At 39.4% G+C, this 23,035-nt stretch overlaps 3 protein-coding genes across 5 annotated transcripts in view; 1 reads left to right on the forward strand and 2 right to left on the reverse strand.

Annotated features, from left to right (window-relative positions):
- Positions 1 to 2,395, forward strand: part of LOC120549246 (porphobilinogen deaminase-like) — a 9,215-nt gene extending 6,820 nt beyond the window's left edge. Inside the window, 1 exon segment of the mRNA XM_039785986.1 lies at positions 1 to 2,395. This exon segment is cut by the window's left edge and continues 393 nt beyond it. The gene's annotated coding sequence lies outside the window, so the exon portion shown is untranslated.
- Positions 2,392 to 6,161, reverse strand: LOC120549238. The gene is made up of 5 exons (XM_039785973.1): positions 6,093 to 6,161; positions 5,127 to 5,687; positions 4,873 to 5,015; positions 4,704 to 4,766; positions 2,392 to 3,633 (listed from the first exon to the last, which is right to left on the reverse strand). Exons 2-5 carry the CDS (start codon positions 5,660 to 5,662, stop codon positions 2,957 to 2,959), a joined length of 1,419 nt encoding a protein of 472 aa, XP_039641907.1. The 5' UTR covers positions 5,663 to 5,687; positions 6,093 to 6,161; the 3' UTR covers positions 2,392 to 2,956.
- Positions 6,162 to 9,866: 3,705 nt separating this feature from the next.
- The window catches only part of ubash3bb (ubiquitin associated and SH3 domain containing Bb), a 44,090-nt gene continuing 30,921 nt past the window's right edge, over positions 9,867 to 23,035 (reverse strand). For 2 of the 3 annotated variants that reach the window (XM_039785572.1, XM_039785583.1), the window contains exons 2-14: positions 22,170 to 22,223; positions 21,312 to 21,498; positions 20,652 to 20,850; positions 19,872 to 20,041; positions 19,534 to 19,742; positions 18,185 to 18,329; positions 17,782 to 17,908; positions 17,560 to 17,679; positions 17,356 to 17,448; positions 17,067 to 17,211; positions 14,943 to 15,049; positions 14,680 to 14,789; positions 9,867 to 12,888 (exon numbers count right to left, since the gene is read on the reverse strand). In XM_039785572.1, the coding sequence (XP_039641506.1) occupies positions 12,751 to 12,888; positions 14,680 to 14,789; positions 14,943 to 15,049; positions 17,067 to 17,211; positions 17,356 to 17,448; positions 17,560 to 17,679; positions 17,782 to 17,908; positions 18,185 to 18,329; positions 19,534 to 19,742; positions 19,872 to 20,041; positions 20,652 to 20,850; positions 21,312 to 21,498; positions 22,170 to 22,223 (1,804 nt within the window). In that variant the 3' untranslated portion in view covers positions 9,867 to 12,750. The remainder of the gene's footprint in view (positions 12,889 to 14,679; positions 14,790 to 14,942; positions 15,050 to 17,066; positions 17,212 to 17,355; positions 17,449 to 17,559; positions 17,680 to 17,781; positions 17,909 to 18,184; positions 18,330 to 19,533; positions 19,743 to 19,871; positions 20,042 to 20,651; positions 20,851 to 21,311; positions 21,499 to 22,169; positions 22,224 to 23,035) is intronic. The other variant, XM_039785575.1, reaches the window with a different exon arrangement.

Consider the following 23,035-nt stretch of genomic DNA (forward strand, 5'->3'; position numbering starts at 1 on the left):
TCAGTTTGGTAGAAACAGCTTACTGGGATTACAAAATGGCCTTTAAATATTGTCATCAGCACTTCCAGTACCATCACTGACTGATGTCCTCATGGTGAAACCGCTTTTTTCTTTTTTAAAGCATGTCAGTATAGTAGCGGTATCAGTAAATGGGATTCCACTAAAATTCATCATTCTCAAAAAATTTCCCTCACAACCAAGGATGTTTCATCAGCCTCTATTATTGTTCCCCACAAGCAGGTAAAAAGAGGAGTTAACCCAGAGTTCTTCTCTCAGCTCTTAGCTGCATTGTCACTTGGAAAAGCTGACTTTTGATGGAACCAAAGATGAGTTTCAGAGCATGTGTTCACATTTTGTGGTTCAGAGCAGCCAACACTACAGTGAAATAGGTCTTGTTGAGGTGTGAAGAGTTACGAAATGCCAATCATAATCTCTATTAATCTCTCTCTTCTCCCTGACCACAAGTTCTTGATCAGACCTCTTCTATGGAAATAATAAAGTGTACTGTACAGTAGGTCTCAGATTGAGTGGTGTTTTATCATATTGGCCTCCTGAAAAATAATTTCACTTCTTCATTCAGCTCATGTTGAAATGGAACATTTTCAACTGAGGAGGTTCACCGCTTTTAAGAGTATGTTACAGAGAGAGAATATATTTATTATACATGATGAGAAGCTGGAGACTTTTTTGTTTACCCCACCTGTGGCCCAGCCAGCGGGGTGCAGCTGCTTTGTACTGAACCTAACATGAAGTGCAGTCCCACTGCATGACTGGAGATTAATTGTTTAACACTGGAGCAGTCCCGGCATCTGTTTTTAGTTTTCAGCTCAGATATTCTTTTGTATAGCAACAGCTTGTCCTGTTCATGCTTTGCTGATATAGACCTTTTTCACAGCAGACATGTTGACATGTCATAGTAGTAAAAGCACAGGTGTATTCCAAACCATTACTGATGGCTGCATTCCACTTAGGAGAGGCCCTGGTATTGTGCATGCTGAGTCACTGAAACAGCTTACTGGGACACTTGATGGAATTGAGCCATCGTTAAGATTATCAATTTCAGCTTTGCTTTTAATATTATGACAAGTCAAAATGTCTGCCGTGAAAAGGTCCATTGCATCTGTAATGCGATATCACTACAGAATGGCTTGCAGCATCACGTTAAGCATCAACTGTGAGCTTGTGATTTTTAAATACAGTTGTGGATATACAGTAGTATAATCGACTGCTTAAAATGTAAAAAAAAAAGAGCACAGCAGCAAACTTACTCATTGGTTTTCATATACTGGCTATAGGTTGAATTATTGTTGTGCTAGAGATGCAAACAAATGTTATTTAACTTAAACTGAGAAATATTACTGATTATTTTTTATAAACCATCACCAACAGTGTTTTTACAGCTGTATTGCTACACTCATTACACTGACTGACAGGCCATTACGGTCTCATTCATTCAGATAGTATGTTGTGGTGTAGTTCTACTAAAGCACGGTTTCATTCAACAAACAAAACAAAAATGAAATGCCTTATTGCATAATTCTAGCTTCAGCATCTCAGAATTATAACATAGTTTTCTTGTAATTACGAGATGAAGATCTTGTCCTCATGGGAAACTATTCTCGTAATTATGACTTGTAATTTTGACTTAGTATCATAATGACAACATCCATATCTCCTAATTATGACATTGGTATCTCGTAATTACGAGATATGGGCCTCATACTTGCGGTACATTTTTCTTGTAATTATTAGACCGTTTCCGTTTTCCTTTTGTCCTAATTATGAGACTAAGTCATTATTACGAGAATAGATACTTTTGTGAATGCAATGCACGTCTGTATGGTTCATCCACAGCTATTCAAAATGTTTGTTTTTATGAAATTAACAAAGAAATGAACATTTGTTTTCGCTGTACTGTTGTCATATAAAATGATGTACTCCACATATCAAAAACTGAAGTGCTTCCAAAAGCAACAGATTTCCAAACTTGTTCACCTTAATGACTTGCCTTAGTTTCTATCAAAGTGCCATCTCAGTAAATGTATCATTTCTGCATATATTTATCATATTGTTTTTCTCTCTTCCTTCATTCTGCTTCAGTTTACCAACTGTACAGTTAGCGTATTGCCATATTGTACTTCTTTTTATTTTTATAGCTCTTTATTGAATATTATACTTAATTTAAACCTCCTGAGGCAATGTTATATTTGTTTTTCAGCTTTAATTTCTGTATGAATTAACGTAGAATGTTTCTGTATTTAGAATTCTTAGTACTTCACAATACCCATTGTTACAATATTTACGAGTTTTTGTTTTGCCAGCTATGTAAACATCGTGTCAAATGAAACCGCTGATGTCAAGAAACAAATGTCAATAAAGCTGTGTTATATCTGTCCATGTTTTTTGTCCTATGTATTGTTATTAATCATATATCAACAGACAGCTCAGACACTTGTTGCAGTTGATTAACACCACAAAATATCAGTTCATACTTACAACAAACTAACGACTAAAAGAATCAACAGGCAATTAAGAAAGTTGTTAAAATTAATTTGGGGGGACATGAATGAAATTGCAAAGCATCCGATAGTTTTTGAGACATTTCAACCACAAATGTCAACCTGCTGGTGGCGCTAGGTGTCACCAAAATTATTAGGATACAATGCCTAGGAACCAATGACATGAATTGATGGTGACTGGACAGTTGTGACATGGTCATGAGGAAAAGTAAGGGTAGGCCTATGTCTAAATTTAGTAGGGTTCATTTTCTTGGGATCATGAATGTTTGTACAAAATTTGTTGAGAAATGTTAGTCTGGACCAAAGACCAACCAACTAACATCACCATTACCATAGTTTGAACCTAAATTATTGTATTAATGCAACAGATGATTTTATTGTTCAGCCAGATACCTCATTATGAAATAATTCAAGAGCTGGCCAGTTGCTAAGTCGATCTATAAAGATGGAACAAAGCCACCTATATCATGTCCCCTTATCCAGTGAAACTGCAGCCTTCCGTACTGGGTCGTCCCAGATGGATTCAAAGTAAAGAAGCTCTGTTGGGAGTACATTGGGATCACATGGTGGAAGTGAAAGGATGCTGGTTCTAGAGTGTCTTTCATCTGGATCTTTTGCACCAATCTCTGATGTCCTGTTGCTGGGATGGTTGCCGCAAGTTGTCTGGCATTGGAAGACTTGACTGGATGCTCTCTAGCGGCCAACTGTGCTACCCATGGAGAACAGAAGTCTTGGAGAGTGTGTATAGCCTTAGAATCAGCAGGAGGACAGAAGCCTTTGCGAGCCTGCATAGCCTTAGAAGTAGCTGGGTGCTCAGTAATGGTGGAGTGTTTTCCAAGGCGTGACGAGTTCTTGGTGCCAGCTTTCAATTTTTTATAAAGCTTCAAGACTTTTTGATCAAGGGTTACCTGTAGTTGGTCTCTGATGTTGTTATATTTGGTCGAAGACAGGAGGAACCCTTTATCTCTCTTTATCTCTCGCTTCATTGGCGAGCATTTAGGAGGCCAAAGGTCTAGTTGGGGTTGATGATCCTCTGGGGTTGAAGGAGGAGCCTTCAGGGGATAAGGAGTCATGTTTTCGGGCTTTGTAGGTGGTATGCACGAGGTTCTGGGTTCTAGGAGTATGGAAAGGTACACGTAATGCAAAGAATGTGAAATTTCATGAGTGGCGATTTAAATACTGTAAGAACAATGGGCCTCAGGCAAGAACATTTTCGTATTCTTGTCCTAAACATCTCATCACCTCCTCTTTCTGCGATGTTTGCTTTTACAAGTGTCACCACCATTCCGCAAAATCACTTAACCCTTGTGTTGCCCTTCGGGTCCCAGTGACCCGAAGGACAACACAAGGATTATGTACTTCCGTTTACTTTGTTGAGAATTGCTCTCTAAACAAGGGTTAATACAGCACCTTAGTTCTTGTTTGTACAGCATTTTGGTCAGCTTAAACTGTGTTTAAATGTGTTCTAGAAATAAACTTTACTTACTTACTTTACAAGAAACAGGGTTTAGAGAGCAATTCTCAACAAAGTAAACGGAAGTACTCCTTGTGTTGTCCTTCGGGTCACTGGGACCCGAAGGACAACACAAGGGTTAAATGCGCAAACCTGTCATGCAAATGATTATGTGAGGCCGTGCTTTGCCTTGACCCAAGTGCTAGCATTGCACAAAGAACGGCGGTAGCCATTTGGGATGTCATTAGTTTTGTGACTATTTGGTCATAAATCAAAGCACAGCACTGGAGAAATTAGGAATTTGGCCTGATGATGGTGCTACTGTAGATATTGATTTCCCTGTGTGAGACACGAAAATCTGTCCCAAATTGGACGTGACAATACATCTCATTTTACAGTAGGTCAGTGATGTTACATTGTCCGGTCACACTGATTATTCATTTTACATTAGATCTTTTTATATTGTTTTATTTTAGTTAATTTTGGTTACACATTTAAACTACAATTTCATTCAGATTAAGGTTTTATCATTCTCAAGCGAAACAATGACTCATACAGCAGGTCTGGACCACTCATGAATTTTGTTCGTACCAGAGGGAAAACTGTTCAATAAGTTCTCTTAAAACACTTGGATTTACCAATTAAGAAAAATGTTGTCCGTACTTGCATGAGGCTCAATGTCTTCATGCATTGAATGAATATATACAGTATGTAGTCTTGATGAAAGTTACCTTGCTTTGGGATGACAGCATCTACAGACACCACAGGACTTTCCAATGGAGGCTCCGGCCACTCTATTGAAATTGAAACATTTTTCCAAAATGAAAAATATAAATGTTCACTACTGCAGGCAAAAAGAATAACCACCTCAAATGCCACATCAACATCATTTGCTAGTACCTTTAGGAATTAAACTGGATGTTCTTTGTTTATCGGACACAGAGTATCTCTCTGTGCCCGACTGGAGGGGAGGTGTGATGGTTTCATGAAGCTTTGTTTGCTCTCTGAGTTGTTTAGGTCCATGTTTAGGACAGATGGTTGGTCTAGAAAAAAAACATACACATTTTACATACTTTCACAGTTGTTATGGGGAGGTATAACTTGCATAAGAAGTTCTGAATAATAGGAAACCATCATTCAGTTTTAACACTTACAGGAAGTTCACAGTCTTTCTTGGATTAAATGTTGAGTGGACTTCTTGCCTTTGAGGCTCCAAATTCATTTGTCCGTCATCAAATGTTTTCAGCTGGTTCTGCAGAGTAGTGTTAGTGTTTATCTGCGTCAGGACATATCTTTCCATCTTGTGTTCTTCCTTCTCTTTCTTCTCATCCACCCTTTCCTTTTCCTGCACCTTTGTTTTTTCCTTCTTGGCTTTCTCATTTTTCTCATCTTCCTTTTCGCCCGTTCTCCATTTCACATCATCTGTCTTTTCTTCCTCTTCCTCATCATCTTGTATGATCCAGAAAACTCTTGTGCTCACATGTTCCTCATCATTTGCTGTGCATTTATTCACCTGATGAGAACTATAAAAGTCATCAAAACAGTACACATTGTTAAGATCCTTTCTCTTCTTCCTCCAGTTTCGGATGACAGAGTTGGGGATGTAGCCATCTGGAGCTATTGGCCATTTCAGAGGCTCCATGCTCACATCACCAGTTTGAGACATACTGTGATATTTGGCCCTCTTCATAGGCTCCAGACTCTGTACCCAACATCTAAGAGAAAAGAAGATAAAGATATTTTGGAAAATACGTTTGCCGTCTTGCTGAGTTTTAGCTAGATGAGAATACCACTTTCATGTTAGCTTAGCTCAGCATAAAAACTGGAAACAGCTAGCCTAGCTCTGTCTGAAGGTAACAGAATCTGCCAGCACCTTTCAAGCACACGTATTACCGTAATGCCTTGGCTAGGCACAATTTTGTTACATTTAGACAGTGCCAGGCAAGCTGTTTCTAGTCTTGGTGTTAGGGCTAAGCTAAGCTAACTGGCTGCCGGCTCCAACTTGATATTTACCAAACAAACATGAGAATGGCATTGATCCTCTCCTCTAATCGGAAAGATAGCAAATAAGCATTTAATTGCCATTATTATATTAGACAAATACATTCTTTGTAACTCACCAGGATGACCTCCCTCTTCTTAGCAAGTTCTCAGGAGAGGAGGCCTCCCTCAGTTCTGCTGTGATCCATTTATATTTTAAATTTAAACAATTAAATTGGAATTTTAACAACACATTTACAAAATGGAACTCACAACAGGTTACCATTCCAAAAATAGTAACTAGGGTTTGTGGGCTTGAGGTAGTACACAAATAATTGATCTAGTAAAAGGAAATAAGTACAGCAAAACAAAACAAAAATTACAAATGACATTCAGTACATAAGACTCTTGTTTTCACAGCTTTGGAGTTTGTCCGCAGGTAAGAGTTTAGGTAAGACTTGATGAGAGTAAAGTCACTGCTAGGTTGAGAGCATATATGGGATTTTGCTAATGAAGAAATTCCATTGACAAACATTTTCATTTCATTGGTATATTTACTGTATATTACTGTTTATAAAGTAATCAAGGTCACATCAAAAGGTTTGACTGAAGGTACAGTTCTAGAATAAGTGAGTTATAGTTTCATATTTGTTTGCGACTGACGGAACAATGAGTGTCCACAGATAAGTTGCATTTGACAACGATTGTAGGCCTTCACATTTGGAAGTTTAAGACCAGAAGCAGCTACAAGATTACGTCATTGAAAGCCTGACTGCGTTATGGATTTGAGCTTTACCTAGTAGAGAGAGAGTTTAATCTGCTAGCTGGCTCAGAGAAATGACATCCAGCTATGAAAATACCCAGATTTGTTCAATAAAAATGTGTTAATAGCATCCTTAATTCCTACAATAGTGATGGGGCTGTCACATGTTGTCCATGGTTTTTGTATTCCATTTTTGCCTTTTTGAAGTTTTGTTGGCCAACCTTCACCTTTTTGTGAATCCTGCCTGCCATCTTGGCACCCTCTTCCATCCAGGCTTCACAACACTGATGTCATAGAAGGTGTGGGATTTTAGCAGAGAGGGAAAAAAGGTTTCCACACTTGTACATGTTTGTGTGAGCTGTAGCAGCAGTGCTGGGCTCAAAACCATTCCTCTGGATGACAATAACCTTCTGGTATTATCCAGTATTAGAAATAGAGTTTTCACAGGTCAGTTGTGCTTTACTGCAACTGTCATTCTGGATATGTTCACAAATCTAAACCAAAAGGAGGTCGACCTTTATTGGATTTGTACTCCTTTACAGTATTTGCAGCGTAGGTGCAAACTAACTTTGCAACTGTTGTTTTATAATGTTATTGCTATGGAGAAAAAAAAATGCTTTTATTTTACGTTCAATCAGAACAAAACCAAATGAACACTGTCACACAAATCATAGAATGGCATGTCATGTCAATGGCATTCAAAATATGAAAATATAAGAGCTTTTTAAAAGGGACAACTGTTCTCTTTAACTCAATGCTTCACATCACAACAGAAGATACATTCAGAACGGAAATAACATACATGAAGCCTACAGACACACTTCATCTTAAATTAAAAATCAACAAATATAGATTTCAAAAGAAGTAACTTTAAGTTAATTGCTGTACATGTTTGGTGATATATTCAGGCAATAAATAAAGACAACAGGAACAACATGGCTTCTTCCTCTTTCACATGCTCTCTTCTGGTTTGTAACTCTTTAATACAATAAATGCTGCTCCAGTTTGTTGTGATGAAAATGACATTTAATTCAAGAGAAAACCTTTTCATATTTCTGTAACACCTGCATTATTGCATCCCTGTCAGCAAAGCATTTGAAAGTTTCAATACAGCCATTTAAATGAATTTAATGATATAACTGGTAATGGTCTGCAGATCCAAAAAATAAGGAAGATATTAAGATGGCTGTTTTGAGCTCTCTGTTTTTTTTTCTCACAAACTGAGTAGATTGACTACACAGACACAAGCATCAAATCAAATCTTTGATGTCCCTGAATTAATGTGTTTTCCCTGAATGAAGTTAAAGATGAGGATTCTAAAAGGCTTTTATTTCCCAGTGAAGATTTACCAAAATGGCCAGATTTCAATAATGTTTCAGTGAGGAGAGCAGGACCAACTCAAGTTGTGCTGCAGTCATGGGAGGAATGTTGTGTTCAAATAGCTACAGCCTCTCCTTTTTGATATTTAGCAAAGGGTAGTGTGAAGTGCTCAGAATGCGCTTTACATTTATGGTTTGACATTTTTTCTTCTTCGAAATATGCATATATTAGCTGAGAGTTTACTGAGAAGATTGATATCAATCTCATGTTTTTGTATTAAGCTTCCCTGTGGAGTTTCCTTGTAAACAAACAAAAATTATATTTCTATTTTGTGTTACTATCCAAAATGCATTGTGTGTACACTCACCTAAAGGATTATTAGGAACACCTGTAAGATTTCTCGTTAATGCAATTATCTAATCAACCAATCACATGGCAGCAGCTCATTTCATTTAGGGGTGTGGTCCAGGTCTAGACAATCTCCTGAACTCCAAACTGAATGTCAGAATGGGAACGAAAGGTGATCTACACAACTTTGAGCGTGGCGTGGTTGTTGGTGCGACGGGCTTGTTTGAGTTTTCCCAATCTGCTCAGTTACTGGGATTTTCACTCACAACCATTTTTAGGGTTTACAAAGAATGGTCTGAAAAAGGAAAAATATCCAGTATGTGGCAGTCCTGTGGGCGAAAATGCCTTCTTGATGCTAGAGGTCAGAGGAGAATGGGCCGACTGATTCCAGCTGATAGAAGATCAACTTTGACTCAAATAACCACTCGTTACAACCGAGGTATGCCGCAAAGCATTTGTGAAGCCACAACACGAACAACCTTGAGGCGGATGGGCTACACCAGCAGAAGACCCCACCGGATACCACTCATCTCCACTAAAAATAGGAAAATCAGGCTACAATTTGCACGAGCTCACCAAAATTGGACAGTTGAAGACTGGAAAAATGTTGCCTGGTCTGATGTGTCTCGATTTCTTTTGAGACATTCAGATGGTAGAGTCAGAATTTGGCGTAAACAGAATTTGAACATGGATCTGTCTGTGCAGACTGGTGGTGGTGGTGTAACGGTGTAGGGAATGTTTTCTTGGCACACTTTAGGCCTCTTAGTACCAATTGGGCATTGTTTAAATGCCACAGCCTACCTGAGCATTGTTTCTGACCATATGCATCCTTTTATGACCACCATGTACCCATCCTCTGATGGCTACTTCCAGCAGGATAATGCACCATGTCACAAAGCTCCAATCATTTCAAATTAGTTTCTTGAACATGATAATGAGTTCACTGTACTAAAATGGCCCCCACAGTCACCAGATCTCAACCCAATAGAACATCTTTGGGATGGATGGGGAGCTTCATACCCTGGATGTGTGCATCCCACAAATCTCCATCAACTGCAAGATGCTATCCTATCATTATGGGCCAACATTTCTAAAGAATGCTTCCAGCACCTTGTTGAATCAATGCCACGAAGAAGGGGGTCGAAAGGGGGTCAAACACGGTATTAGGGTGTTCCTAATAATCCTTTAGGTGAGTGTATACTGTAGTTAACGTCTAACAAATGTGTTGAACGCATTTCCTTACACATTGTTGACTTACAATTTAACAACCACAATATCTAAATGCAGTTTCAAAGCCCTCTTCTCACTACTGAGAATACATATCAGGGGGAGAGATACGGAAATATAAAAGTCAGTGGTGCATGCAGGATCCTCCAGGATGTCATGGCGATTTTTTAGCATGAGCCTTACCTAATCATGCCATACTGTATTTAGTCTTTCATTGTGAAGCTACAAAAAGGCGGTTAATGAAATGGGACACAACTTGTTTTTCACAATTTATCTTTCATATTTTTTGCTTCTTTTATGATGTCTAAATAAGTGAGCGATGTGCATCAAGTATCAGCCTGAGCGAACTGTTTACAACTGACGTGGCTTACAGCTTTTTTTTCTTCTTCTTCATCTGCAGCTACGAGTGGGCAGGCAGTACATCAGGAGACATCACTTTAATTCCAACAGGCTCTCACAACGACACAGTCATTCACTCAACGGAACAGTTTTCAAAGCTGCATATACGTACTGTATGTCTTAAATGCAGTCAACACCTGAGATACCGAGCATATATTCTTGCATGCTGTTAATATTTTTGCTTGTAACATCTGAAAGAAGGGTTTATAAATAAATTAAAAAATGCAACTGGAAGACTATTTTTCAAAATATGATTATATACAGCTACTCTGAAACCTTGAACAACATTTAACAAACGCACACTAAAAATGTGCTTGACCAGAATCAAGAAGCTACTGTATGATTGTCAATAGTGCAGGTTGTGCTGTTATAGTTTTTTTTTACATACACTAAATGAATAGCAGAAGACACTGCTGTACTGGATGTGCTACCAACATAGAGACAACATGTAGGTAGCATCAGGAAAAGTCCCTGATGAAGCCTTGAAGCCAGCACTGATATGTTTTCCCTCAGCCACTGAAGTAGGACAAGCAGGGCAAATATATGGTGAAATGTTGCTGGGGTCTGTGTAGGAGAGCAGTGCTGTTATGAAATAAAACTCTCTTTACAAATTCTCAACAGTCTCATTCAATTTTGTGAACTAAGCACAAACTCAAATGCAAATCAGATATAGTGGACACATATTATGCAAACTATTAGTTATGATTGGCCTAAAAGTCAGCCTGCAACTGCCAGTTTTTAACGCAACTAAAAGTCTATGGCCACTCTAGCAACCCCTTAAGGCTGTAACGTGCATTACACACCAGAAAACACAAATGCTGAGACAACTTTGTTATTGTGATGCAGAAATGAGTCCTAAAACCTGGAAATGAGTTAGCATTGTTGCACTTCCGTTCCCTTGTCTCAAAGTCAATAGGTTTTTAGAATGTTTTTTTTTGGTTAGATGCCTGAAATAAGGTCTGTGGTTATGAGAATTGTCCTACGACATAAAACACGTTGGTAAATACCACACTCAAAAGCGGTTGCTAACAATTGGCTAAATAAGACTACAGAGGTTGGTCAACGTCATCACACCGAACACGCAAAATCAGTTTGAAGCTTGCGGTGGTGACGTTGCAGTCATGCAAACCAGGGTGATGCTTAGGCCTACTTGCCAGTTGGCTTACAAAAATGTGTCAACCCTACAGTACTCTAATCGATTCTTCATATAACTGGGGCTAATAAAAACTGCCATGATCTTACCCAAATCAAAAATGGTTGACAGTATCCTTTGTAAAAAGGACATGCTAACACAGCATGTTATCAGGCTTAGACGTTGAATGCTAAGATTTAGCATGCAATATATATTGGAACTAAGCTTAGAGTACAGCTGAGTCATACTAATGTTTGCATGTAAGCACGTTCATGTTTGCATGGTTCATGCTAATAACTCATGCTAAACCTAATACAAACACTTGTGTTAAAATGTTTACTTTGAACCGGTAATGCTCGTTTTAGCAATGTAAACATTTTATTCTAACTTTAGCATGTTAAAATGTGTATGCGTATGTTGCTATAGCCACTTTCCGACCAGAGGGATTTTTGCAGCTCCTAGAACATAAAATTCCTAGAACTCTTTTTTTCTCGTGTTCCGACTGGACCAATTTGGGGATTATTAAGTTCCTCTGGCTGCAGTTCCTGTAACTCTTTCAGCTCCTACTTCAGGACAGGGTATTTTCGCTGTTCCCTTTTCAGCATAGGGACCTAGGTCAAAGAGGGTTGGGTTTCCGGTACAGACAGACCAACAACGGGACAATTTTAACAGTTTTCGCCATCTTATTCATCCCTAAATTCACTTCTGACAACGTTTTAGGCGAGAAATTAACTGTTTAGATTTTGAATATAGGCAGTCTTGCGAAAATTTTATGCCGAATTGACAATTGCTACTTGGTCGGAAAGCAGCTAATGTTAACATATTAAAACAATGACCTGCTGAGTGTGGTCGTACACAGCTTATGTTTAACATTAGCTAGCTACATTTAGGCAAGTAAACCAATTAGAGTTTAGCGTTATAAAGTTCATATTTAGGGAACTAAAACTTTTTGGCAGACGTTAGCTGACATTTTTCATTGAAAATTAACTTAACTGACGAGTTAAATATAAAACCTGAGTCATCCTAGCTGAAAATACAGATAGCTAAAATCTCGACTTCTGCGCTTTTGCTTTTTATGGCATTACTTCAGTGTCACTCTTCTACCAATAGTTCTGTTTCTTAATGTTCAACATTCCTGTTGGTAAGAAATTATTTTTCCTACTAGTCACACAAAAAGCACACTGTTATATGTTATAAAATGTGCTAATTTCACAACATTTTCTGAGACTGAGATGACAATTACTACACATAGTCCAGCTGGATTTCAGTCAGTGAGAGCTCTCCCACACAGTGCAGCTAACACCCACAGTGCCCAAACTAACGTCTCCCTCAATCAACAAAACAATGCAAAGACAATTTGAGATTGGACAATTATTGTTGAAACCAGCCTCAGAGTCAGTCAGTTCACCAACCATTCACCGGCTGGGACTGGGCTCCTCGTGTTCAGGCAGGAAGCTTCTTCAGGCCGTCACTGCTAAGCCACCAGCTGTGTAAAGAGGCTGAAAAGAGAAAGGTTCCAGTATTTTGGGGGCACTGGTCTGAAACATATTACAGCAGTCAGTGGGAGGGAGCACAGTATGAACAGGTTGAACAGAGATCAGATCAGATGTCATTCTTGCAGAAGTGTCTCCCGCCAGTCAAAGGAGTGGTTTGGTCCATGTGTGAGGGGGAGGATGGGAGGGTCCACTAACTGCCAAACCCCCGTGTCTCCCTGCTCCTCACACGAGCAGAAGCCCAGGTAGGGGATCTAAGGACCAAGCAGAGGAATTAATCATTTGTTTGAGAAGATATTTAAGGAAATGACACAAGAAGCTACAGCACAATTTCAGTCAGGAAGAATTTCCTTTTGCATAGGCCTGCACTTTTCTCATCAGCTGATCTCATCTATTCAATCGCTCAGTGACACATCATTCAGCTGCTGTCTGTGTTTCAATATGATTCTCTTTCTGCCTTTAGTTCATTCATGCTGTGGTTATGCGAGCAATACGTTCACGGCTGTTATGCTATTTAAGGCTCATATAGTTGTGGCTCATTTGACATTTTGCACTCTGCAGCCAGCTTGTGGCATGAACAATAACATTGTTTCATCACTCGAAAATTATGATAGAAGGTTTCAATATTGTCTAGGTTACCAGGAGTGGATTTGCTTTTTGTAAAGCTTATTTCTTATTTGGTGTACTTTTTTCTAAATTTGGCCAATACAATTCCGTCAGGGTGGAAAACCTCTGAAAGTTTAGATCATGGTCCGTTGGTAAATACAACTAATACAGCTATTACTACTATTCCTAAAATTACAGTAATAATGATTTCCAGTAAAATGGTACAAATCATATGGAATCCAATCAAAAATGTTGTATGGTAATATATTAAGGCCTCCATCATAGTGTTGGTTAAGGACAGTGATTGTAAAAGAAAGAAATTCAAAATATATTTCATACTACTTACATACAGTTTCAAGGTACTTGTACTTAACTTATGAAGTTCTAAGTATTTCAATTCCATGCTACTTTATATTTTACTTTACTATATTTTAGAGGGAAATATGCCACCACTTTTATCTGGCCGCTAGTTACTTTGCTGATTAATATTTTACATTCAAAACTTCTAAAACATGATTAAAAAAAATAAAATGAAGTCATTTTAGTCCTTTATGTTTCATTATCTTATAAAATTTGAGAAATATCTGCCAGTGTAGAAGGACTATTTCAACCTGTTTTCAATGCAAATCAACTTTTTCAGAATACTAGTGCCCCTTATTCTTTCCTGTTTCAGGATACAGACACTCATTTGTATAACTTCTTTAGAGGGAGTTTAGTCTGGTAGGAATCCACAAACACCACAAACATGAATGTATGTCACTAGTTGTGAGCATGCGAGAACAAGCATGGGACAAGGGATCAGTTGCCTCCTTGTTTATCAAGTCAGGTCAGAGTGGTCGAACTAAACAAGCTGGAGTTTTTTGACAGTGAGTTTGACACTAATTGTAATATGTGCTTTCAGTCACAGAAGACATGTCTTAAATAGAGCAGATTTTTAGTGGTATAAACCATGGCTAGTAATATAACTTTTATGGTGTTGCACGTGTACACATTCATCCATTGAGATTGGTTATTTATTTCCTACAATGTGGGAATGCAACATTATCTTTTGTGTCCTTACACAAAATAAATGACATTCTTGAGGATCCAAACATGCTTCTGATGTCTTTTGGTGCTAAAGATTCACTAAAAAAAGCAGCTTCCATTTGGAGCTTCCATTCAGTCTACTGCTCAGGTAAATAAAAACAAAAACTTTTTGAACATTTGAACAACTTGGTTTAAGTAAATTTCTTCTTCTTCTTTTTTTTCATTTATACACATGTATTCCTTTCATCTCTGCAGTTTAAGGTGTGTACTGGTGTATTTGCACTTCTAGCCACAATGGCCATAGGGAGAGGAACTAAAGAAACCAGATGGAAGTAATGATGGATGGATAGGAAAGTGGGATGTAGAAAAGTATAAACATTCAGATACACTATAGAAAGATATACATAACAGACCTTTCGGACTACTTGGATGAAGTCCTTGGCGCTCTGTGGGCCGCGGCCCTGCAGCTGGCGTGTGCAAGCCTCTAAGGAAGAAGCGTGGGCAACAATCAGCACGTTGTTTCCTACGGAGAGTTGGAACCCAGGCAGGATGCAACATCAGCAGTGGACAAACACATGAGCATGTAAAACAATGAAGGAAAAGTTCACCTCCACAGGCTCAACAACCTCTTCCAGATGCTCCAGATGCTCCAAATGCTCTGCAGTGTGTCTCTTACCAGTGTTTTTGCAGTCTGACAGGATATCTTTGGTCACTTGGTAGCTCCGGCTCATGTAGTTCTCATAGGATTCAGACACAGTGAGCTTGCTGACTGGCATCAGAGGTCTATATGGAGGCAAACACCAAATATTAAAAAGCTAATGGCACATATTCAAAATTGTGTTGGAAGTTGTTTTATAAAACTATACAACTTGAGGCATTTGTTGGAAGTGCACTGTAGTTTGGGGGTGTTTGGGGTTGTTTTCAGTGAATGTATTCAGTGTATGCACTAAATATTGTGTGGATCATCACACTACACACACAGAGGATGAACTGGGAAGCGGGTTCAGGATTTTACCATTTTGTTTGGAGAGGCAATCAGAAAAATCGCAAAAAGCAAGCAAAGGATTTATAATGAAACAAGACTAGGTGGAAACCTATATGGCTGGACTGTGTATGGTTAAAAGTGCTTAATTGTGGCCAAATTTCCACTTGAAGGTATGGATATTAAACGTTCATCTGCAATTTTCTGTAGTTATCCTAGTAATATTTGTTCTCACAGTGTACTGAAGTAGCACATCACATGACATGGTTAAGCTATGTTTGAGTGATTAATTAAGGACTGCTTTAATTTAAATTCAACATTATAATCATGTTATTTTCAACAATTTGTTGTTATGGATTACTCATCTAAAGTGTTATTGTGTAATAAATGTTACTTTGTTGGGGCGGCCTCTAGTTCACCCAGTAAGAGTGTGTGCCCCATATAGGCGTCTTAGACTATAGAGTCTTTTGCAGCGGCGCGGGTTCGAATCCGACCTGCTGCCCTTTGCTGTGTGTCATTCCCCATCTCTCTCCCCCTTTCCTGTCTATCCACTGTCACGATCTAATAAAGGGAAAAGCCCCAAAAACAATCTTTAAAAAAAAACTAGGTTGTATCCAATGACATATGAACAAGCCTTTAAATGTTGGGTCTTACGGAAAAACAGAGCAAGATAACTTTCCTTCACAGGAAGGACTTTGTTTTGCCTCCAGGGCCGAAGTTGATGCTTGTAGCATTTATTCATTGAATGAAACCTACACTCACTACAACTTGACAACTTGACAACTTAACTGTTAATTTCTTCTCTGCTCCGATCGCCAACAACTGTCTGGTCTGAGTGCATCCAACGTCACTCTCTCTCTCTCTTTCTCTCTCTCTCTCACACACACACCCCCACACTAAGCTACATTTGTAACATATTCATCAAACTGTGTCAACACACCATACAAATATAGGACTGAAACACTGCATGTTTGAGACACACAGACACATACACGAAAACAGAAATTTATACAGAAAAAAAAAATAGTAATATTTTAGAGCTTGCCCTAAATTGCTTTGTTTTTGGGTCGAGGGTTTGCAGGAAGGGTAACAAACACGTTGCGTAGAAACAACGACCGCATTTGTATTGAGAAAGTGGATCAGATGATTATTCGCAGAGGCAAAGACGTCACCAGCGGAAACACTGTCGCATCATTCCATTTGAAAATATCAACGCTCAATGGGGAAACTCCACTGACCACTCACTTAGTGACAGACTTTCAGGTTTATTGGGCTGGCCCCGTTTTTGCTGCAGTCCAACCAAAAAGCCCACAGTCAATGATCAGGGGCTTTTATAACCTAATTTCCCTTGTGGGTATCACGGTTAGATCTTGTGTCATAATAAGTACTCCATGTACATGCTTCTGTTGACAATACATGTAATTCAGACTCAGAGCTACAGAGCCAGTTGGTAACCAGCTTCATGATACCTGTTATTATCCTGGATCACCCATGTTAGGTTCAGTTAAGCCAGGCAGCTCAAAGAGAGTCAGACCATCGTCTTTGTGAATGATCATGTGAATGCTACACATTTCCCAACAAATGCAACATAAAATATGAACTTAGAAACAATTGGTTTACATAACACACAACTCTTCAAGATGCTTGAGCCAAAGATGCCAGATAATACAATAAATTGGCATTTCTGGTACGCAAACATCTAGGCATCATTTTGGTAAAGTAGATAAGTTTTGCAGATGACAAATATGTTTACATGATTAATAACTTGCATTAAATTGTATTAGTTGAACCGAGTGTGTTCTGCCTTGTAAGTGTTACCTGTATGTTGTGTCCACACTGAAGTGGGCTGCAGCCAGGTCAGTGGGAGGTATCCATGCAGGCAGGGAGTTCCCAGAAACCCACTTGGTCCATTCAAAAAGCCCCGGTTCCACTCGCACCTTCAGCTTACCGTCCTGCTGCAGACCTGTTTACACAAACACAATTCATTGGAAAAACATGGGTTCTTTGTGGGACCCCCATTACATCCAAATCATATCATCATAAATGTGATGAGTGAATGTTGGAGCATCACCCATCCATGATATTTTTTCGAGGAGACTCTTCTTACCTTTCAGGATGTTCTGTGCAGTCTGAACACATCGCAGAGAGGGAGAGCAGTACACAAAGTCTATCACTGTGTTACTCTCTAATAGGGCCTCACCTGACAAAGCAAATATTAAGCACACACATTTCATAAACAAAATGACAGACTGCCGTTTAGTGCTCTGACATCAGATGTAGTGCATCATTTAGATCTATAATGGTGACGTACCCACTATTCGAGCCTGTGTGGATCCAAACACAGTGATGGGAGCGTCCATGTCGTAATCTCTCTGTCCTCCCCACAGCGGCAAACTGGGAGGCATGTTCAGATTGGAACGTACATATCTACCTGCAGAACAACAAAGCACACATTGTCAAATGGACGGTGGTTTCTTTAATGTGCAGTACTTTTACTTATTCCTATTGTCTACCTATACCTTTGACTTCTCACCTTTAGTGTCGGAGCAGAGGGAGAGCCAGTGTTTGCCAAAGACTACATCCATCCTCTCACCGTGCCGACAGACAAAAAGTGTCCGCTTGGGCTGCCTAGAGTGACTACCACTAATCCGCAGGACCTGCTGCAAATAAAAGGTATCAGTAAATTGTTTTGTGAAATTTTTTATTTTTTGTGCCATTTATTTGACGGATGACAGTGTAGAGGCAGAGACTGCAGATAGAGGGAGAGAGAGAGAGAGAGAGAGAGAGAGGGGTATAACATGCAACAAAGGTCCCAAGGTTGGAATTGAACGTGGGATGTTGTGGTAACTTGGCAGGCACTGCTATCAAGGCACTCTGCAGATACAAAGCTACAATATCATGTGAATCTTTGCGTAAAAGTCATGAAACAAATGTACCTGCATTGGATGACAAATGAGACTGAGGGAGGGTGTGTCTCCAGGACTGGTGTTGTCAGGGCGTCGGCTGTCCAGCAGCGCATCAAACATCCCTCTCTCCTTGCTGGTTTTGTCACTGGGCCCACAGCTGAAGAATGAATGGGAGCTGTGGTGGACGAGCAGAACAGACATCCGGTATGCAGTACAAACTAGATCATTTCATTCTTTTGGCAAATTATGAAAAACTGGTCCATGGAGTATATTGGCAACAGCTAAACAACTTTTTGATATATGGTGTATTTGTTTATTTGGGGTTTGTTTCTGTTTAGAGCTTCTTTTTAGAACCGATATTAGCTTATCGCAGATATATCGGTATTGCTGTATATGTCGGACAATAAGTAACAAGAAATTGCAGTACAGAAATTCCAAACTAGGTTTGAAGTAATTTAGAAACAGCATCTCCATTTATTGATTAAAAAAACATTAATCAAAATCAAGAGGGTTCATCCTCTGGGGAGGATGAATGTGATCAAAATGATATTTCTTGTGTACAAGAAGACATTTTGATCTGATGGTTGCATTATGAAAGGTCAAGGGGTCACCATACTTATAAGGAATCACCCTCTGGGACCCACTGTCCACAGTGACTTGTATGGTAACCAGGTCTACAAAGTTTACCCTTACATCCCCATCCCGAGCTTGGAAAATATTAGGCAACCATTAATTAACATTAATAAACACCTACTTTATTCTCTTTCCGTGTCAAACAAGTGTTTTCTGTATATTTGTTTCATAATTCATAATGTTGATGTTTTTTATCTGTTTATCTTGTTTGGTTAAAGGACAATTCCAGCGCAAAACAAACCTAGGGGTTAATAACAGATGTGGACATGTTTTCATGCTAATCGAAAGTGTTTGTAGCTTGAAACAAGCTAGCGCGGACCGCTGATTAGCTTAGAACGCTAGTATTTGAGGCACAGGGAAAGCAAAAACAAAATCGCTATTTATACCACTAAAAAGACTCAAAATATCACCACACTTCAACGGTAGCATAATGAGGGTTCCTAAATGTTAACCGGAGCATTGAGAACATTGTAAGTGTACATTTTATTAAAAGGTTAGTTTAGAAAGTTTTTAGTGGCATAAATAGCGATTCATTTTTTACTTTCCCTGTGCCCTGAATACTAGCGTTAATCAGCGGTCCGCGCTAGCTTGTTTCAAGCTACAAACACATTTGATTAGCATGAAAACATGTCCCAGAGAGCGATCGAGTGGGTGCTCAACTGTTATTAACCCCTAGGTTCGTATTGCGCCGGAATTGTCCTTTAATTAAGACCACCTCTTGTGCCGGTGTGAGGTGCTCTGCTCACCCATGGAAGACCCAAGTGTCGGACTCATCGGCCAGGCTGACATAGTTCTCAGGCAGCAGGCCAGACAGCCCAGAGGCCAGTGAGGTCCCGTACACCCAGCCCTCACTGGTACTGCCCTGATCCACTGGAGACATGAAGACAAAATCGCCAGGAACCAGCTCCAGCTCATCCTCGTTCTGAGGCAAGTAGGGGTACATCACCCGCAAGGTCTGCAGAGGCAATTATTTACTGACTTATTGACATTTAGAACTAATAATCATGTGTCAATTTGTTTTGATGCTGTTGGTTAAGATATCTGTGACCTCGAAGCAGGCATTGTTAGTATGAATATTAGCCACCTCATGGTTTGCAAAACGAATGTCCCGGGAGAACAGGACTGCCAGCCAATCACAGCCTAACTTGACTTCGATGCCCTTGGCCAGTTTCTCCAGTGATGGGAGGTGATTGGTAGGGAAGTTGTAGGCCAGAGTTACGTGGAGCTGCTTCTTATGAGGCTCCACATGGACCTCTGGAAAAAAAAGATGAGACAGTCCTTTGTTTTACGTAGTATGTTACACCAACAATTTACCATAAGAAAATGCAAGTGCAAGTGATAAAACATTCAGATCAAGAAGTTGCAGTCGGGTAAAACTGCTCAAAGCATTAGAGATTAAAACTGCAGAGTGAAACCAACAACTCTCAACATTTGGATGACATGCTCTAATCTTTCTCTTTACCAGAAGCAAAGATATGAGTATTAGCGCTAACACCACGGCTCCAATCTGATTTGGCACTTTGACACACAGCTGCCTGAAAAACTGTTTGGCAGTCAGTCTAATTTTCGCCTGTGTTTAAAAAAGATGACAGTTACTAATTGAGTGAGTGCTTTAATAACCCGACATGACCGCCATGCTGACAAATCATTCGCTGCCACTGCTGGAAAAGACAGCTGGTCACCACTCATTACATGGTGATTAAATAACGATGAACTGATGCTGAATACAATAATAAAGAAAGTTAGGATGGGGCAGATACAGTAAAAGAGAAGACATGCAGCCAATATCCTAAACATGCTCTAAACCCAGGGCTTTCTGGGTATATACTGTGTTCCCCTTTACTCTAATGCTTGTGGTTCCTACCTGCCGTCCTGGCAGCCTCTGTGGCAAAGTCGGTTGCAAACTGCCTGAGGATGTCGGCCACCTGCTCCTCCACAAAAAGACCAATGAAGTTGGAGGAAGTGTAAAGCTCTAGCGGCAACGGGCTGGGAAATCGACCCCGCCACTGCTGGACGGAGGCCTGGAGGGCCTCACATAGAGCTTCTACTTGGTGGTCTGCACACTGTGTGGAAGGAGGAGGGGTGACAACATGTAACATTGCTCGCCTTATCTTTCTGTTAAAGTAATGGCTCTTTGTCCTTCAGACAGAGCTGTCCATTACATAAAAGTTTGTTACAGATTCATTCAGACAAGACAGGACATTTAATAAGGTGTCAAATCTCTCTCTGTGCATGCTATGGTCTTTATGTTAATCTGATAGCATTTAATCCAGACTCCAGCTGTGTTCAAAGTGTTGCAAAAACTCTTACTATGTCCCACTGAGTAAAAATTATGTTGTGACTTTTACGTAAAAGTGACTCGGCTGCTTATTCAGATGCCAAATTGCCATCACATTAACGTAACAAGGCGCATGTGTGAAAGAGGCATTACACACAAGGATTAAAAGATAATCATGCAATCAGAATCCAAATGATATTTACTGTCTGGGGAATGAGCTCATAAAACCGTACAGCTCCAACTCACCACGAAGAACTGGCAGAGGGTGATGTGGGGGAAAATGTTGTGGGCTTTGTTTTTTCCACAGGTGACCCGGCTCTGTTGCCAGAAGTGTGAGAGCTGGTTCTGTAGTGGTCCGCTGGGTCGCAGGTACAGGACAAATTCCCTGGGCAGAGGGTCGTCCAGGAACGGGTCATCCACATGGGAGAACAGCCTGGGGAGAAGGAAAATTCCCATGTCTACTGTGCTAATAGTCTTTTCATAATGCCTTTATTTTTCCTTTTATTTATTTTTTATGACCAACGTTTTATTGTCATTTTCAATACAAACAGCACAAGAAGTTAACAAGAAATAAGAATACCATATGTTGTATAACCACACATTTAAATAGAAAAAATACATGAATACATAATAATTAAAACAATAATAATAATAAATCTTAATCCCAATAAAAGGAAAAATACATAACGTCACACTTGCCCTAGACATATATCCAAATACGTCACATAATCAGGTAATCACAGATGGTCCAAAATCTGGGAGGAGACTTCATGTTCGTTATAATGGGCAAAACAGGCTTCACCCTTTGACCAGGGCTATTTCTTACATAGTGTTCAATAGGTGAATAGCAATGGCTTTGTAGTTTGGTGGTCACAAATATTAAGCGAATCTGAGATTGAATCTGTTGATTACATTTTTTGCCATTGAGAGTGCATTTTTCAAAAGAGACCAGGTCACAATAAAATGAGAGGGCTGCTCAAAGGAAATCAATAAATCAATTATCATAAGGTATCTACTGTTTAAAACCCTTTGACAGCAGAGGGCAGTATAACACACATTTCCCCCTTGACTTGTACTGTATACACATTTGTTGTTTTAACTTACCAGTCACATGCTGCTTGCACACTCCGACCTCCTGTTGATACCAGAGCTTTCAGTCTGTAAAAGAGCACAACAGAGAAAGAAAATAAATTTAATCTAATCATGTCCTCAACAACACTAAGAATTTCAACGTTCACCCACATTTTAATCATCTATAGTCTGAAATGTGTGCAGTAACAGTGTAAGACTAGCCAAACCCAAACCCGAGAAGTGTCTGAATGAGTTAAGCAGCAGAGAGACTCATTGATCTATTTGTACAGTAGTTTGTATCCTCAGGACACATTTTTCTGGCAGCAGATGGCAAATAAAAGGAGAACTGTTTTGGGTCCACACCTATGTGGAAAATCTGTAAACAGTTAGGGAAGCTTAGTGACAGCTTTAAAGGAAAAGGAAATAATATAGAAAAGGTTTAAAGTTGTTGACAGAACCGTACTGCCACTGGGAATGCGAACAAACAGTATCACTGGGGGGGGAACTGGTGAATTATTCAGTGTTTCACTGCTGTGACTGGCTGAAGTGAATATCTAAACAGAAATTCAGCAACTGTCAACTCAGAGAGAAAACCCTTACAATGTCAAATGGAAATGCATTTTTGGGTGGAAGAAACAAACTACCTTTTCTGTCATTGCTAACAAATTACTGTTTTGTATGCACTTCAGTCAGTAACTTCATTATTTCATTACATTTCTCAAGATTAACTTAAGATGTGTATCCAGTATGAACAGGACATGAGGCTCTGTTCAAACAAGATAGGCTATAGATTTGTAAGAAGATTGTGCAAATGTATGTAGAATTAATTTTAAAAGCTGCATTAATTGATTGATTTGGACTTTGGGACAATGAAATGAGCCGAAAGCATTGACATGTTA

The sequence above is a fragment of the Perca fluviatilis genome, chromosome 2 (assembly GCF_010015445.1).
Source record: "Perca fluviatilis chromosome 2, GENO_Pfluv_1.0, whole genome shotgun sequence".
Classification (NCBI taxonomy): domain Eukaryota; kingdom Metazoa; phylum Chordata; class Actinopteri; order Perciformes; family Percidae; genus Perca; species Perca fluviatilis.

Coding starts and splice junctions, on each gene's coding strand:
- LOC120549238 (XM_039785973.1), bottom strand. CDS start 5,662: ATGAAGAGGGCCAAATATCACAGTATGTCTCAAACTGGTGATGTGAGC. Junction 4,767..4,872: donor ATCCAGTTTAATTCCTAAAG/GTACTAGCAAAT, acceptor CAATTTCAATAG/AGTGGCCGGAGCCTCCATTG. Junction 3,634..4,703: donor TGCTGTCATCCCAAAGCAAG/GTAACTTTCATC, acceptor CCATACTCCTAG/AACCCAGAACCTCGTGCATA.